This window comes from Equus quagga, chromosome 9 (assembly GCF_021613505.1).
Source record: "Equus quagga isolate Etosha38 chromosome 9, UCLA_HA_Equagga_1.0, whole genome shotgun sequence".
Classification (NCBI taxonomy): domain Eukaryota; kingdom Metazoa; phylum Chordata; class Mammalia; order Perissodactyla; family Equidae; genus Equus; species Equus quagga.
The window spans coordinates 90,123,362-90,139,094 of record NC_060275.1 but is presented as its reverse complement, the minus strand read 5'-3'; the positions used below and the strand labels follow the sequence as shown (position 1 = coordinate 90,139,094).

The 15,733-nt window shown below is 37.7% G+C and overlaps 1 protein-coding gene across 4 annotated transcripts in view; it reads right to left on the bottom strand.

Annotated features, from left to right (window-relative positions):
• The window catches only part of FYB1 (FYN binding protein 1), a 153,529-nt gene that overhangs the window by 39,852 nt on the left and 97,944 nt on the right, over positions 1 to 15,733 (bottom strand). For all 4 annotated transcript variants that reach the window (XR_006889997.1, XM_046670912.1, XM_046670915.1 and 1 more), the window contains exon 3: positions 4,550 to 4,706. Coding sequence is in view for 3 of the 4 variants with exons in the window: in XM_046670912.1 (XP_046526868.1) it covers positions 4,550 to 4,706 (157 nt within the window). In the remaining variant the exon portion in view is untranslated. The remainder of the gene's footprint in view (positions 1 to 4,549; positions 4,707 to 15,733) is intronic.

Genomic DNA, 15,733 nt, shown 5'->3' with positions numbered 1-15,733 from the left:
CCAGGGTCACTTCTTCTCCTCTCTAGTTATACTCATTTCCTTAACAGTGATCTTAACAGTCTCAAGAATTTGTGTGGAATACATGCTTATGGCTCTCACATTTATGTTTTTAAACCAGAACACTTTCCCAAACTCTTTACTTCTTATACCCAATTGCCTCCTCAACATCCCCACTTGGATGTTTAAGAGACACCTTGGATGTTTAAGAGAAGCTTAACATAGCCATGCCCTCTTGATCTCCTCCTCCCCCCCCCCCCCCCCAAACTTGCTCACCTTCAGCCTCTCCCATTTCAGGTGATAGAAACGTCATCCCTATGGTGGCTCAGGTCAAACACCTTGGAGCATCTTTGATCCTCTTTTTCTTTCATACCCTGAATCCAAATTCTGTTGCTTCTACCTTCAAAATATATCCAGAATCTGGATATCTCTTCCCACCTTGATTGTCATCATCCTAGTTAGAGCCACCTCCATATCTTGCCTGCATTTCTGCAATATCTGCCTAGCTGGTTTCCCTGCTTCAACATTGGCCAAGGTCTCTTTTCAGACAGCTGTTAAGGTAATCTTTATAAAATAGAAGCCAGAAAACATCACCGCTCTGCTCACCCTCTTTCAGTGGCTCCCACTTCACTTAGGATAAGAGCCACAATCTCTAGCCTGACCCACAAGGTCCTATAGGAACTCAGTCTTTTCCTCCAACTCCTTCTCTTGCTCACTCTACTCCAGCCTTAGTTACATCCTTCCTAGTCCTCGAACATTCTAGGCCTTTGTTCCATCTGTTCTCTTTGCCTGGAATGGTCTTCCTCCAGAGATCCACATGCCTATCTCGCTCACTTCCATGAGCTTTGCTCAAGTATAACTTCTTATAAAGGGGCTGCCCTCACCTCTCTGCTTAAAGTTGCAACAAGAAGTCCCCCACCCGACCCTCACACTAGACCACCTAACCCTGCTCTATTTTCTCCCACAACACTCGATATTCCCTAACATATTATATCCTTTACTCGTTTATTATTTTTATTCCTTTGGTCCCCTTCCCCCGTCTTATGAGGGCAGGCATCTTTATTTTGTTCACTGATATTCCCTGACTCATATTACAAAGGCACAAAATTGTGGCTCAAAAGATAATTGTTGAGTGAATGTAAAAAAATCTATTAGAATTTGACCTGAGAGTGGCCTTTGATTAGAGAGGGGAGGAATGGCATTTGCAGGCTGACAGAGGGAACACCTGGGAAACATACATGTGTGTGCTTTGAAAGGTGGTAAAATGAGGAAAAGCACAGAAACATCCATATCTCACAATTTTACTTAAAGATCATCCTGTAAATTTCTTCTCACATGAAATATAAATTTTTGCACCTCAACATTAAGCCCCATTTTGCTTTCATCTCCTCTCTGTACCTCATCTGGCTTCTCCTACTTGGGGGAAAGTTTCTAATGCAGACATTTCTTCTTTTCGGAATTTTCTTGAACTCTCTGACGGCAGCCTGAAAGTCTTTTATTATATGCCACATTTTTATTTTTGGAAAAAAAATTGTCTTATAGGTGTCCCTTCGCTTTCATTTCCTCTTTTCTCTCCATTTGACAATTAAGTTTCAGGTACTCTAATTATAGTTTATCTAGGTAATATAACACAGAATTTTTTTTCTCTCCATCTTTCTTCTGAGAGTAAGTATTTTGTGGAGCTGGTAATTCTTAGATGAATCAGATTTTCTAATTAGGAGTCCTTAATAAGATGGAAATAGGAAAAAAAAAGATGGAAATAGGAATGAGGTAAAGTTTATTACAATTAGTGAGTTTTGCTAATTTCTGATGAAAACAATATTACCAGTGAGAATTTGAGTCTGGCTGGTTGACAGGCCCTTTTCAACTTTGCAAGAATTCCCTGCAAAGCTGGGAAACTGACCAGCATCCTTATGAAGAAGGTGTACTGACTAGAGAATTGTTTTTAAAATCCTGTCTTCCTTCTACAACTTTGTATTCCCCACCTTATCATAATAGATTCTAGGGAGTAAGTTGACAGGAAAAACAGTTAACCTAGCAGGCCTGAGGCTGCTATTTTTAGAAGAATCTGCTACCAAAATTGGCCCTTGGTTTGTATCTGGGAACTCAGCTTCTAAAACATTCCTTACATTGATAAGAAAACTTGCCTGATCAATGAGAATGCTTTGCTGTGCCTAGACTATGTAAACAATGTGATTTATCATGAACATCTGCTTTCCTTCTAGAAGTCTGGTAATTTGGTAGTTACTAGGCAGAAGGTGCCTACGTGACCAGCTCTCAATAAAAATCTGTCTCTAATGGGCTTCTCTGGGAAGCAATATTACATATTTGTTGCCTTTTTATAGCTGGAGAAAGGAGCACTCCGTGTGTCTGCTCCCAGGCTTCGAAGGAGTGTTACTGTGATCAATCTTAGCCACGAGTCCTACTATAAGGTGAGTCCTGTGAATATTTTCAGCGAGTCATCAAACATATGGGTGGTCCTGGGGACTCCCAAAACAGCAGGAATAATGCCAAATACTCCTCTCCACAATTTCTTTGATCAAACAATACCAGTCTTCATGTCTTAGAAGCGCTCAGGAATTCACTCTTGAGGTATTTATTAAAATTTCTTACTAGAATTACACAAGATCCAGAAGGCTGACTGAAGCCAGCAGCTGGGATAGGGTCACACAGTAAAATTCAAAAGTAGTAAGTTCAAAATCTAGTGGGTTAAATTTATCAGAGTAGGAAAAAAATTAGGAAAAAGAAACAGGATTTAATACATGCGAAAGGAAAATAATTTACACGGAAATTAGGGGTATATAGGAACACATTAATTCGTTATTTTAATTAAGCTAATGTTTATTTAGCACATATGTCAGTAGGCAGATGGCTTACGCTCTTATTTGGTAGCTGGATATCATGGGGTATTAGAGTCTTTAAACTAGAATTCGTAAACTTAAATGCCTGGAAGAATATACAGTTAACGTAAATGCACAGTGCAGGCTATTTACAAGATAACAGCCACTAAGCTCCTCTAACACCTTCTAGTTACTGCCTTTAAGCTCCCAAAAAGTATAAGTGAAACAAAGTGGAGGCTACCCATGACAAATGTGTTTTCCACTCTGCCCTAAATTGTGGTCATCAGCATTTAAGGAAAGCTGTCAATCATTGTTATTGACAGATTCTATCACATAGATTATGGATTTTAAGTACTTTAAAAGTAAAGAACATCAAACTGGCATGGGGTTGAAGTGAAGGAAAAACAATCTATAGCTAAATGTTTTGGGATATTACTATTTGTGGTAAAGGAGAATCACGTACAGCAATCTTCTGGGAGAAAAAAGAGAAGATCTAGCCTGGCTTGCCGTAAGGATCTATGCTTGCCATTGTTGGAATACTTCTTTTTAAATCAACATTTCATTCTATTCCCATCTTCCACTTACTTTTCTTCAGCCAGTTATTCTGGTAAATCATGGATAAATAGCCCATGCATAGCAATCCACACAGTTTTGACATTTCTGAAAGGTACCATCTAAGAAAATTTAAGCCAGAGTGCTTGAATAAAAGTTTCTTAGGTTTTTAACACACAGCCAAAAATCTGAAGCGTGAGAGAAAACCTGCAGTTTTTTACTTAAAGGAGGTCATTTAGCAGGGTCATCAAAAGCACACATTTACTTTGGCCTCAGACTGACATTGGCTCAAATTTCTCCTCTACATTCTTGTGTAATCTTAGAGAAGTTACTTAGCCTCTGTAAAGTTATTATTATTTTCTTTGCCTTTTCTCCCCAGTACATAGTTGTATATTTTAGTTGTGGGTCCTACTAGTTGTGGCATGTGGGATGCCACCTCAACATGGCCTGATGAGCGGTGCCATGTCTGCGCCCAGGATCCGAACTGACGAAACCCCTGGCCTCCAAAGCAGAGCGCACGAACTTAACCACTCGGCCACGGGGCCAGCCCCTGTGAAGTTCTGTTTCCTCAGCTGTGAAATGATGACGACCCAACCCACTTGATAAGGTTATAGGGATTATATACGTAAAGTGCCTAGCACATCATAGGCAGCCAGTAAAATATGGTAGTAGTGGTGGTGGTGGTGATGATAATGGTGGTGGTAGTGATGATGATAATGGTGGTGGTGGTGATGATGATGATAACGGTGGTAGTGGTGGTGACGACATAATGGTGGTAGTGGTGGTGATGGTGTTACGGTGGTGGTGGTGATGATGTAATGATGATAGTGGTGGTGATGATGACAATAGTGGTGGTGGTGATGTTGGAAGAGATGGTGGTGATGCAGACCCAAGGAATGCTTCAGAACTTTTAAAAAGGCAGTGGAAGTTTTCTTCAAATGTACTCATAAGAAGAAAACCACAGTAAAAACAGATAAACAAGGGTTGCTCAAGGGTATGGGGGCATGAGATCAGCCTGCGCAGTCATCCCTTCTCCCTCCCAGCTGCCCGCCTTTGTGGTCCAGCAGTTTACCATGGAACCCTTAGCATTCAGCCAAACATAGTTTGAAAATCTATGCCAAGAGACTGACAAAGAAATGGCAAGATAATCTTTTGCTTACTTTAGATCTAAGGGAGGTTTAATGTTTCTGGGAGGTAGGCTTGGGACTGGCGGTTGTGATGGGTGAGATGCTGGCAATGGCGGTTGGCTGGCTGGATGGGATGGTGGAGGCGGTGGTAGGGAAGTTGTTGAGTAAGACGTTTGGCTTTTGCTGGTACCTGAGAAGTGAAGCAAACAATACCATGAATTAAAACAAATCCTTAAAATATAAGAACTGTCTATTCCAAGTATGCAGAAATGAGGATCTTAAATATAAAAATGTAAGAAATGCATCCCAAGTTTAATTAATGCTTTAAAGAATCTAATATTTGAAGTATTATGGTACAAGCCCATAATGTTTAAATGTTCCATTTTTATTTTTTCCCTAAGCTTTATTGAGGTATAATTGACAGATAAAATTGTAAGCTATTTTGAGATATTTAAAGTGTATAATGTGATGATTTGATATACGAATATATTGTGAAAGAATTCCCCCCACCAAGTTAATTAACACATCCGTCACCTCACATATTTGCCTTTTTTGTTGTTTTTGGTGAAAACATTTAAGTCCTATTCTCTTAGCAAATTTCAATCATACAATATAGTGTAATCAACTACAGTCACCATATTTTACATTAGATCCTCAGATCTTATTCATCTTAGAGCTGAAAGTTTGCTCCCTTTTACCAACCTCTCCATATTTCCCCCACCCCCAATGCCTGGCAACCAATTTTCTACTGTTTCTATGAGTTTGACTTTTTTTTTCAAGATTCCACATATAAGTGATACCATGCAGTACTATATTTGTCTTTCTCTATCTTGCTTACTTCACTAAGCATAACGCCCTCCAGATTCATCCATGTTATCACAAATGACAGAATTTCCTTCTTTTTTAAGGCTGAATAATATTCTGTTGTATATATACACTTGATCTTCTTCATCCATTTACCTGTTGACGGACACTTAGATTGTTTTCATACCTTGGGTATTGTGAATAATGCTGCTATGAACACGGGAGTGCAGGTATCTCTTTGAGATAATGATTTTGTTTCTTTTGGATCATGCGGTGGTTCAATTTTTAATTTCTTGAGAAACCTCCATACTCTTCTCCATAGTGGCTGCACCAGTTTACATTCCCACCAACAGTGCACAAGGATTCCCTTTTCTCTACTTCCCGGCATTTGTTATCTCTTATCTTTTTGATAATAGCTATCCTAATAGGCGTGAGGTGATATCTCATTGTGGTTTTGATTTGCATTTCTGTGATGCTTAGTGATGTTAATAAATGTTCCTTTTCTTGAGATAGATAAGTTCTTTGAGTTGAATTTGCACGTTTAAAAACAATTCCTCTTACCTTGTTAAGGAAAAACACTTGTTAAATCTAGGTGCAGAATATATGGGTGAAAAATTTCATAATAAAAAATAAAAAACAAACAAGCAAAAAAGAATTTCTCTTATCTTTTCTAAGCTTTTGTAAACCTTCGTTTCAGTATTCTGGATTTTGTAAATAAGCCTACATCAATTTTAATACCATATTCTCTGTGATTTCACAAATGTAGATTATTTTTCATTTGACCCATTATTTTAGACCACAGAGGTTTAGTTTTTGTATCTACTCTCATGGATCATGTATTCTTACTTGTATTGGATGATCTCCTTGAATCCTTAATGAGACGATAAGTTTTGTTTGAGGTGTTATTTCTAACATCTGTTGCCAATTTTTTTTTCTTCTTCTCCCCAAAAACCCCTGGTACATAGTTGTATATTCTAGTTGTGAGTGCCTATGGTTGTGCTATGTGGGACTCTGCCTCAGCATGGCCTGGTGAGCGGTGCCATGTCCACGCCCAGGATCCGAACTCTGGGCCGCGGAAGCAGAGAGCGTGAACTTAACCTCTCGGCCATGGGGCTGGCCCCTGAGGTGTTATTTCTAAATATTGAAACATTAAACAATCTCACAAGTAAATCACATATATTGTAGAAACTGTAATATGGGGGCAAGAAAAACTAAACAAATATGAATTGTTCATAATCCCATCACCCAGCAATACCTACAGAGTTAGATGTATTTTAAAACATTTTAGGGGATGGCCCGGTGGCGCAGCGGTTAAGTTTGCACGTTCCGCTTCTCAGCGGCCTGGGGTTCACCGGTTTGGATCCCTGGTGTGGACACGGCACCGCTTGGCACGCCATGCTGTGGTAAGCGTCCCACATATAAAGTAGAGGAAGGTGGGCACGGATGTTAGCTCAGGGCCAGGCTTCCTCAGCAAAAAGAGGAGAACTGGCAGTAGTTAGCTCAGGGCTAATCTTCCTCAAAAAACAAAAAAGCATTTCAGTGCAAATATACACTTTCATGGGATGGGAGCAAAATGGGACCATTTTTCTATTTTGCTACCAGCTTTTTATTTTTCTCAATATTCATAAATACCTTTCCAGGTTAATATAATTACAATGTAATTTTTAGTAATTGAACAACTTTTCTTTATGTAGCTCTACCACAATTTTAAAAAATTAGGGCTCTAATATTGAATATTTGTACTAATTCCTTTCTTTGTTTCTGTAAGAAAAAATGGCTTAGTCTTTGTACATATCTTTAAAGTTTTTTCTTACAATAAATTCCGTTAAGCAGAAATTCTGGATCAAATAACCTTTTTTTAAGGCTTTTGATACAAAAAATCAAATTATCTTCCAGAGAAACATGAGCTGCCAGCTTCATCAGTTAGTATATGAGAGTGCCCATTTTTGTACTTCTTTGCCAACACTGCCATTATTATGTTTTGAACCTTTGACAATGTTATGGAAAAAAATCTACCTTCTTGTTTTAATGTCATTTTTATCAAACTAAAGTATACTCAGGAATTAACAAGTCAGTGACAAATAACATAACAACAATAAAAACAAAAATTGTTAGTTTTCTGTTCTCCCCCCTGGAGGCAATCACTGCCAACATTTTACATTTCTTTTGCATTTAGCTCTCTCTCTCTCTAATCTTTTTAAAAACCCTCAATCAAGCCATATATATGTACATATATAAAGATTATTATTATATAAAGATTATTGACTTTCCATTTGGTAGATGTGAAATTTTGCTCTCTTCCTTTCCCTTTCCAATATAGCAAGAGCATGAGGTTTTTTGATTAAAACCATATTCATTGTTTTTGCAGTCATGGCTAGGTAAATACTGTTCTTTGCTGAGTCAACTGGTGTACTATGATTACATTTTCTTTCTCATTCAACTTACTGTTTTCCTGGAGTTAATAATTGCCTCATTTTGTCATTTGCAATGAGTTTTCTTTGGAATTCTTTCTTCTTACAATTTCCAATATTTATAAAATGTCTTTAAACATATTCTACAAAATTCAACTTGTTGGATGATTGATAAGGTCCAATGTGTGGTCTCTATCCACTTGCTCTAATCTGACCTGGTTGCCTTCAAGGTCTGCCACATGGCTGTCATCCTGGGACTTCTCTTTGCCAGCATAAAGGTTTTGATGTATTAAGAGAATGCATTGTGATAAGAGTGCAAGCCCTGGAGCCAGGGCATCTGGGTTTAAATCCTGGCCCCACTACTTACCTGCTGGGTGACTTAGATAAGTCACTTCCTGGTTTAATCTGTAAAATGGAGATAATAATAATGCCACCTCACAGGGTCGTGGTGAGGATTTACGACAACATATGTAAGGCACTCAGGACAGTATCTGGCATATAGTAAGCTCAACAGTTTTTGTTCAACAACTATTCATTGAATGCCTACCATATGTCAGGCTCCATTCTAGGCACTAGGAACACAATAGAGAAAAAATAGAAAAAAACATGTGCTCTTATGAATTTAGGGAGATATAGCTGAATATAAGTAAAATACATATGAAATTATGGTGAGAAATTCTATAAATGGTGGGAAGATATATAAGGGTGTACTATTGGCATCTCTTCCCAACTCTGCATTCAGTGACCTCACCATGGTAGACTGAACTTGGACACGATGGGAGTATTTACCTCATGGAAATCAACAAGAATCACAAATTTGGGTTTGATTTATTGTTTTGTTGATTATTAGATTTAAGAGAGTGATAGAGGAAATGCTGACAATGCAGATTAAATTTAAAATGTGCCATTTCTGTAGTCATTACATTGTGAAATGGCATAAAACATTGAGGAAATATTTTTCCAGTATTTGAAAACTATTATACAGCTCAGCAAAGTAGTCACTCACATGATTGGCAAATGAGTGAAGTTCTGACATATATCTTTGTTGGTTCACATTTGCCTTTTTAACATAAATGAAAAAATCAATACTCAGGTTGGAAATATACTCCTTCATTAATGGCAACCATAGGTTGGCTACAGATGTAAAAATCAACAATTGGCTATAATGAATTTTTAATAAAAAGTATTGTATATTTTATTATTATTTGTATATTGTGTGCTACACATCCTTTATATCAATAAAATTTATTACATGTATGTATATATACATAACACACATACACAAAGAGAACTAATTCAACATTTACCAGCATACCATTGCTTATACCTAGAACATTCCTAGGTTCTGTTGGCTTTATGGCGAATAGAATTACTTGTCTCTGTATCTCCCTCCTTTGCTTTGACCCTTGTTCTGTCTGTCATTCCTCCATTTACTTTCGGATTTCATATATTATGTTGTGGAATTATGCATGTTTCCTGACTTCCCTGAATATGAAATTTGTATTTCTTATCTTCTTTGTTTTGAGGCAAGTTTTTGAGAGAAAAAGAGGATGCCCACTTGAAAAATATTTTGTTTTAATTTTACATCTTTGAGCACTAATGATGTCATTTTTTTCATCTCTATAACCATGCTTTCATTTTAATTATATTATTATTCAAATCCTTTGCCTATTTTTAAAATGGTATTTGCTTTTTCTCAGTGGCTTACAAACCTCTTTGTTAAAGATCTTAATCTTTTTGCCTCTTACATGGACAAACTGAACATCATCATTTGGCTGCCTTGGCCCCTCCCTCTGTATGTTGATCCCAAAACAAAAAGAACCCAAACCAGAAAACAAGACAAGACAAAACAAAAATCAAACTATGCCCCAACCAAAGAAACCTTCAAAAATCTTCAAAACCTTTGAAGAAAATGGAATATTTTACTGTAAATTTCCTTAAAAAGTCAATGGCAGGATTTTAAACAGCATATTATACAAAAAGCTTCCTAATTTCTTTTAGGTATTTCTGCTTCTTTCCAAAGTTTTTCACTATGGTAATTATTAAAAATATTACCCTCTCTCTTCATGTCCTCATTTGGGAGTTTTACAAATTGCTCAGGTCCTGTGCTTGTGACTTGCGATAGTCCCTGCCAGGTGTGACTCTCACAGGAAGAGCTCAGCTGCTCTTTTGGCAGCAATTTTCTTTTTTTCTTTTGGTTGAGGTAGGGAGAATTAGTTCCCTTACAAATGTGATAAATAAAAATTTCTAATTGATTGCTTTTTTGTTAGAAATACTTTTCCCAGTTCATTTCTTTCAGAAGTTAAATTTTTTTGATACGTAGGACTTACTACTTTTTCTCTAATTCAATTAATAAATTCTTTTATGTATAGCTTCTATCACTACTGTCATGTTTAGGAAGCCCTTCTCTACCTTGAGAACATATAATTATTAACCTTACATTTTCTCCTACTTCATTGTCTTCATTTTTTTTTACATTTAACTCCTTAAAACTATTAGTAATTGATTTTGGAGTTAAGTGTGAGATCACGATCTATTAGTATAGGTTTCTGTCATTGTTATTGTTCTTAAATCGTTTACCAAACGTCCCAGCACCATTTATCTAATAAGCTATTACTTACTGATTTGAAATGCCTCTTTTATCATAAAATAAACATTAAAAATTCTAGCCAATTTGACAGATGAAAATATCTTCTTATTTTAATTTACAAATAATATGGTTTGATAGATTCATAAGTGATTTGAAAGCTGTACACAAAGAGAATAAGCCACCGTAAGTGGATACTAATAAACCATTGTTCAAACAGAAGGAAAGATGTTTATTAGCCATATGTGACTCATCTTCTCACGGAAAAGATTTTGGCAAGCAGGAGGCGTTACCATATGAGAGTATTCTAAGGCCCGGAGGTGAGAAATTATAGGTGTGGTTTGGAGAATGACAAATTGGAAACACTAAAAACTGACTGACCCTGAAATCCATGAACTACTTTTTCATCTTCACAAGGTTTGCGAGATTTTTGGATGGAGCATCTCTGGTGAGCCCCTGCTGTTCTGCCTGCCTGGCATCTATTCTCCCTTTCCTAGTCGTAATAGCTTGAGCTACCCAGAAACGGATGTGCTCGCTTTTCCACTGGACTTGGAACCCCGAGAGGGTCCTCCTGGAACTGCTGGAAGTCATCTCGCCACCAATGTGGGAGGGCTTGCAGTGAAACATTTTGCGTCACAATATCTGTGGTCACTTTCAAATACTAAAAGGAATATATTTGCATGTATATAAAATAATTCTAAGGAAATCATCTTAGTTTTTCGGGGGAAAAAACCCAGATAGATTTACCTTAATGTAATATGATTGGCTCTAAAATCTCAACGTGGACTTCCTAAAGTACACTAAAATATAATTAGTAATATTGAAATCCTCAAAAGCAAAAATCTAGTCTGTGGTGATGGAAAGAAGGGGGTGGATATTGAATTATAGGAAAATAAGTAAAGAAGAAACAGAAACAAGAAATCTATAGGAAATTTCTGAGATTAATGATAATTACATTAATTAATCACTTACTTTCTGCCAGGCACCACTGTAGGCATTTTACATAAGTAAATTATTTAATCTTTGTAACAATCCAATCCTTTGTAACAAACATGTGATTATCCTGTTTGCATTTGAAAGTTAAGAAAACGGCCCAAATTCAGAGAGTTAGGAAGCAACGCAGGTTAAGTGCAAACTCAGCCAGAATTTGAGCCCTAGTTGATTTCTTATGATGTCTATACCTTTTTGGCTAGGTTCTGCTCATGTCCTCAAGGTAATAAAATGGAAATTATTGATAATTTCAAATGGACACATCAGCACACTTTCCTAAGTCCAGCTTTTCTGATTGATACCTTTCCTCTTAGTATGATTTTGTACAACTGTTTTCAATTTCATTAGGACAGCAACTGTTTTCATTTCATTAGGAGAGAAACTGCAACTGGGGACTGTAAAGAAATTCACCTATATGGGCATTTTGGACGTCAAATTTAGCAATTTAACCTATCCCAAACACTCATACATGTGAATCTATGCTTTGGAATTTGATTTTGGAAACCAGATAGCAGGAAAGTAGACGTTCAGGAGCCAGTAGAAAATGGTCCCCCAAAGATGGATGACTGATGTGGGCTGGCAGGAGTAAAAAAAAAAAGTCGCAAGAATTGGAATTAAAGAATTTGAAATAAAATCATAAAGGAACTTGGAAGATATGAAATAAATAAAGGGAAAGAACAAGTTTAGAGTTTAGTTGGCATCAATAATTAAGGATATAAAATTTGGGAGTTAACACTCAAAAATCTGATCTACTTATGGGTCTTACTCCCCAAGGTTCAGGAGGTATTGCCTGAGTGGTCTGAGGCTTTAGAATACTGGAACTGAAAAGACCATTTGGAATTCCTTCCTCAAAGAATGAAGGATTGTGCAGGGATATGGGCCCGCTAGTAGTGAGCAGAGCTGGTATCCTGAATAGCGCAGGATAACTCAATGGCAGTGAGCTAATCAGGTGAATTTGTAAACACTGCCCATTCTCATCCCAAGTCAGATCCAGGAGCTGTGTTCCTAGGCATTTTAATAGTAGCTCAAGGCTTCAAGGAGGAGATATTGGACATTTTGCTAAAAAGTCAAGTGGGAGCTTTATTTACAACTTGCTATAACATTTGAACTTTCACAAGACATATAAGAATGTTAATAATAAAATTCTTAACCATAATAACAAATGTGACTAATGGTAAAAATAAAAAAAGAACTGATTGTACCTGTATTAGGGAATAGTTCATACTAGTTACAGAAAAAAATGGAAAGGGTTAGCAATGAAGGGGAGAGAAACTGCAAAACCATCTAGAACAGGAAAACAACTCTCAACAATCTAGGAAGTTAACAACCTCTTTTCATCCTCTTTAATTTTGGAAGCTCAGAAGAGGCCTTGCACAGTCATGTCCCCCTGCTCAGGCACACCCGGATGGGTGGAACACCAGGGCCATTTCACCAGGAGGAAATGACTAGGAGGGGCCCTCCATGAGTCAGCGGTGCCCATGGGTTATCTGGCCCTGTCCTGAAGGGTGGCTCCAGGTTCTGTGAAACACAGGCTACCCAAAGTGGTAACATTTCATCAGGATCTAAGACTCTATAAACAGAAAAACAGACTTGAGAGGAAAGAAAAGAAGGGATGGAGAGAAGGGGAGGAGATGACTAATGAAGACACAATGATGTTGGTATAGTAATAGAATAAGAAATGGAAATTGTATTATTTCACAAACTTTGCACTGTAGATTTTTCTGCTAACCAAACACTCGTTCTATATATTGTCACAATACTCTTGTAACACAAAGACCTATGAGGACTCAGAGAATCTACCCCATAGATTCTGACATTTATGACTTTTGGCTAAGAAGGTACCTACAGCCTTCACACCCCAAGGAGCATCTAGAATTGTGGTTCTTGATTTCCTTTTTAATCTATGGATTCCTTTACAATATCCAAGGGACTGTATCATATTGCCCCCCGTTGCCCTAGACCAGATATTTCTAATTTTTGTTGGAACGTCTTAGAATTGGGACAGGCATTAGAAAACTTTGATTTTACCACCAGCTCCATCACCAAAGACCCCTTTGTCTTTGACAAATCAGTTAAACCTCATGTGATTTAGTTTTCCATCTATCAAATGGGAGTAATTCAATTCCAACTATTTCACGCAGGCTTAAGGATGAAATGAGCTAATATGTATGAAAGCATCTTGAAAAGTCTGAGGCATTGTACAAACAGAAGAGATGATCACACAAGGATGAGGAGCGCTGCAAATAAAATCAGTACTAAGTTGTCCTTTCTTAAGATATTTTGAAATCATTTGTATAAGTTCATCATTTATTTATCTGGGAATTATTACGTGCCTGCCCCAGAATTTAGCCATTGAACTGGCAACTTGGAACACAGACTTTTATTTTCTCTAGTCCTGGGTAGGCACATAACTATTGCCTATCCAAGCAGGAAGAAAAGCTCTAGCAACTCTATGACATTTCCAGAGTTTGGACTGGTGAACTCTGTGCTAAGCAGTTTGTAAAACAGTGTAGGAGCACACTTAATGGAGCCCCCAGCAGTTGCTTGCTCATATACATTCATTTACATCCAACTAAACATGGGCTTTCTCAGGACTGAGTCTCACTGAGGTCTTACCACATTTACTAAATGGTTGTTCCAAACCTCCCCACATTCCTGGCCCCTACCCAGGCCTTGCTCGTTCACCACTTTTATTGGAGAATAAAAGTTGGAGAGCACTCCACCTGACCATCCCCACTTACCCTTCATTCCAACTTAAAGCCTCCTTATATCTTGCTCTCTTTCCTTTTCTTTGCTCCTGATTCTCTGGACAAATGTCATTGTTCTTTACCAAAACTAACTGCCCTTCTTGGTTCTTATCAGTGGCCACTTCCTTATAGACTCTTCTCTGTTAATTACTAACTCCTTCACTAGCATCAAGCAAGAAACATTTATTAAACACTTACTACATGCTCTGGACTGGGTGTTTCATCTTTTAAGATGTACTTCCCATTATAAACACAGTCTGATCTCTACTCTAAAATAACACAACAATATTATTTCTTATGCTTGTCCCCCACTCTAGTTACCAGCTGCTTTTTCTCCTTCCCTCCACAGCCAAACATCTTGGAACAAAAGTCTGTATTTTCCACGTCTGCATCTTTATTTTGCTTCGGTGGCTTCACAGCAGAGTGAAGAATGAACGGGTTCTGGAATAGAGGGGCTTGAGTTTGAATTCAGACTTTACCACTCTTATGTTAACCTTCAATAGTTTATCACTCACTATGGGGCTTTGAGGAAATTGCTTGACTTCTCCAAGTCTTCATTTTCTCATCTGTGAAATGGTGACATACATCCACCTTGCAGAAACACCTGACACGTTGTAGTTCTTCATAAATGTTCCTATTCTTTTTAGCTATTACTCGATCTGGCTGCATCATTGGTACCCTGCAGTCTACCCACCTCAACTGTAAAAAAACAAAAAATCCCCCCAAACCAAAACTTTTTCCCCAAACCAATCATGCCCTATCCTGATTCTGTTAGGATCTTTTAAAATGGACTAAGAAACAGAAAGTTTAACTTTAAATCCTTAAATCCATCCCATTAGGTATCAAAACAAACATTACTTTCACTTTCTTGATTCCCAAACACACCAAAAGCCATTTTTAACAAGGGAAGTTGAATGGTTTAGTAGAAAGAATACTTGTGCTGGAGTCATTCAGACCTGAGTATGACTGCTAATCCCAACCAGTACTAGTTCTAAGACACTGGCTGATTTATTTTGCTTCTCTGGGTTTCATATTCCATGCCTGTTAAAAATGGGACTACTGATTCCTACCTTGCAGGGTGGTTATGAGAATTAGAAATAATACGAGTACCTGCCCAGCACACAGGAGGTGTTCAATGCTACTCGTGAATTGCTCTAGAACCTAGAACTGCTGTGTTCCATACAGGACACGCTCTTATTAAACCTCCCAGAGCAAATTTATTTCCATCACTGCAAAGAGACTGGGATAATCATACTCTGATAACTTAAGAATTTTTTCTAAACTGCCCTTTGAGCCTGCGACAACATGCTAATTGCTACGTCTGACCATTCCGTAGAAAGCAAGCTTCTGAAAAGCCACTCACCCTTTTCCGTGTAGTACGGCTGTACTGCCCTTCTGTAGTGTTAACACTCATGCAGCCTAATGCTGCTGGGGGTCAGGGAGGGGGCTCTGCTGCATTTGTACACAGAGCACTCAAACATGGTTTCTTACGCTAATTTTATTTTCTTTAAAATTTCCATAAATCACTTCATCATTTATTTATTCATTTTCTTCCTAGTTAAACAGTAAACTTCTGAGGGCAGGTCTATACTGTCAACAGCTGTGTGTGTCCCCCAACACTCTGCACCTATCTGACATAGTAGGACATCTAAAATTTTAACGATTTGGATTTCTTTTT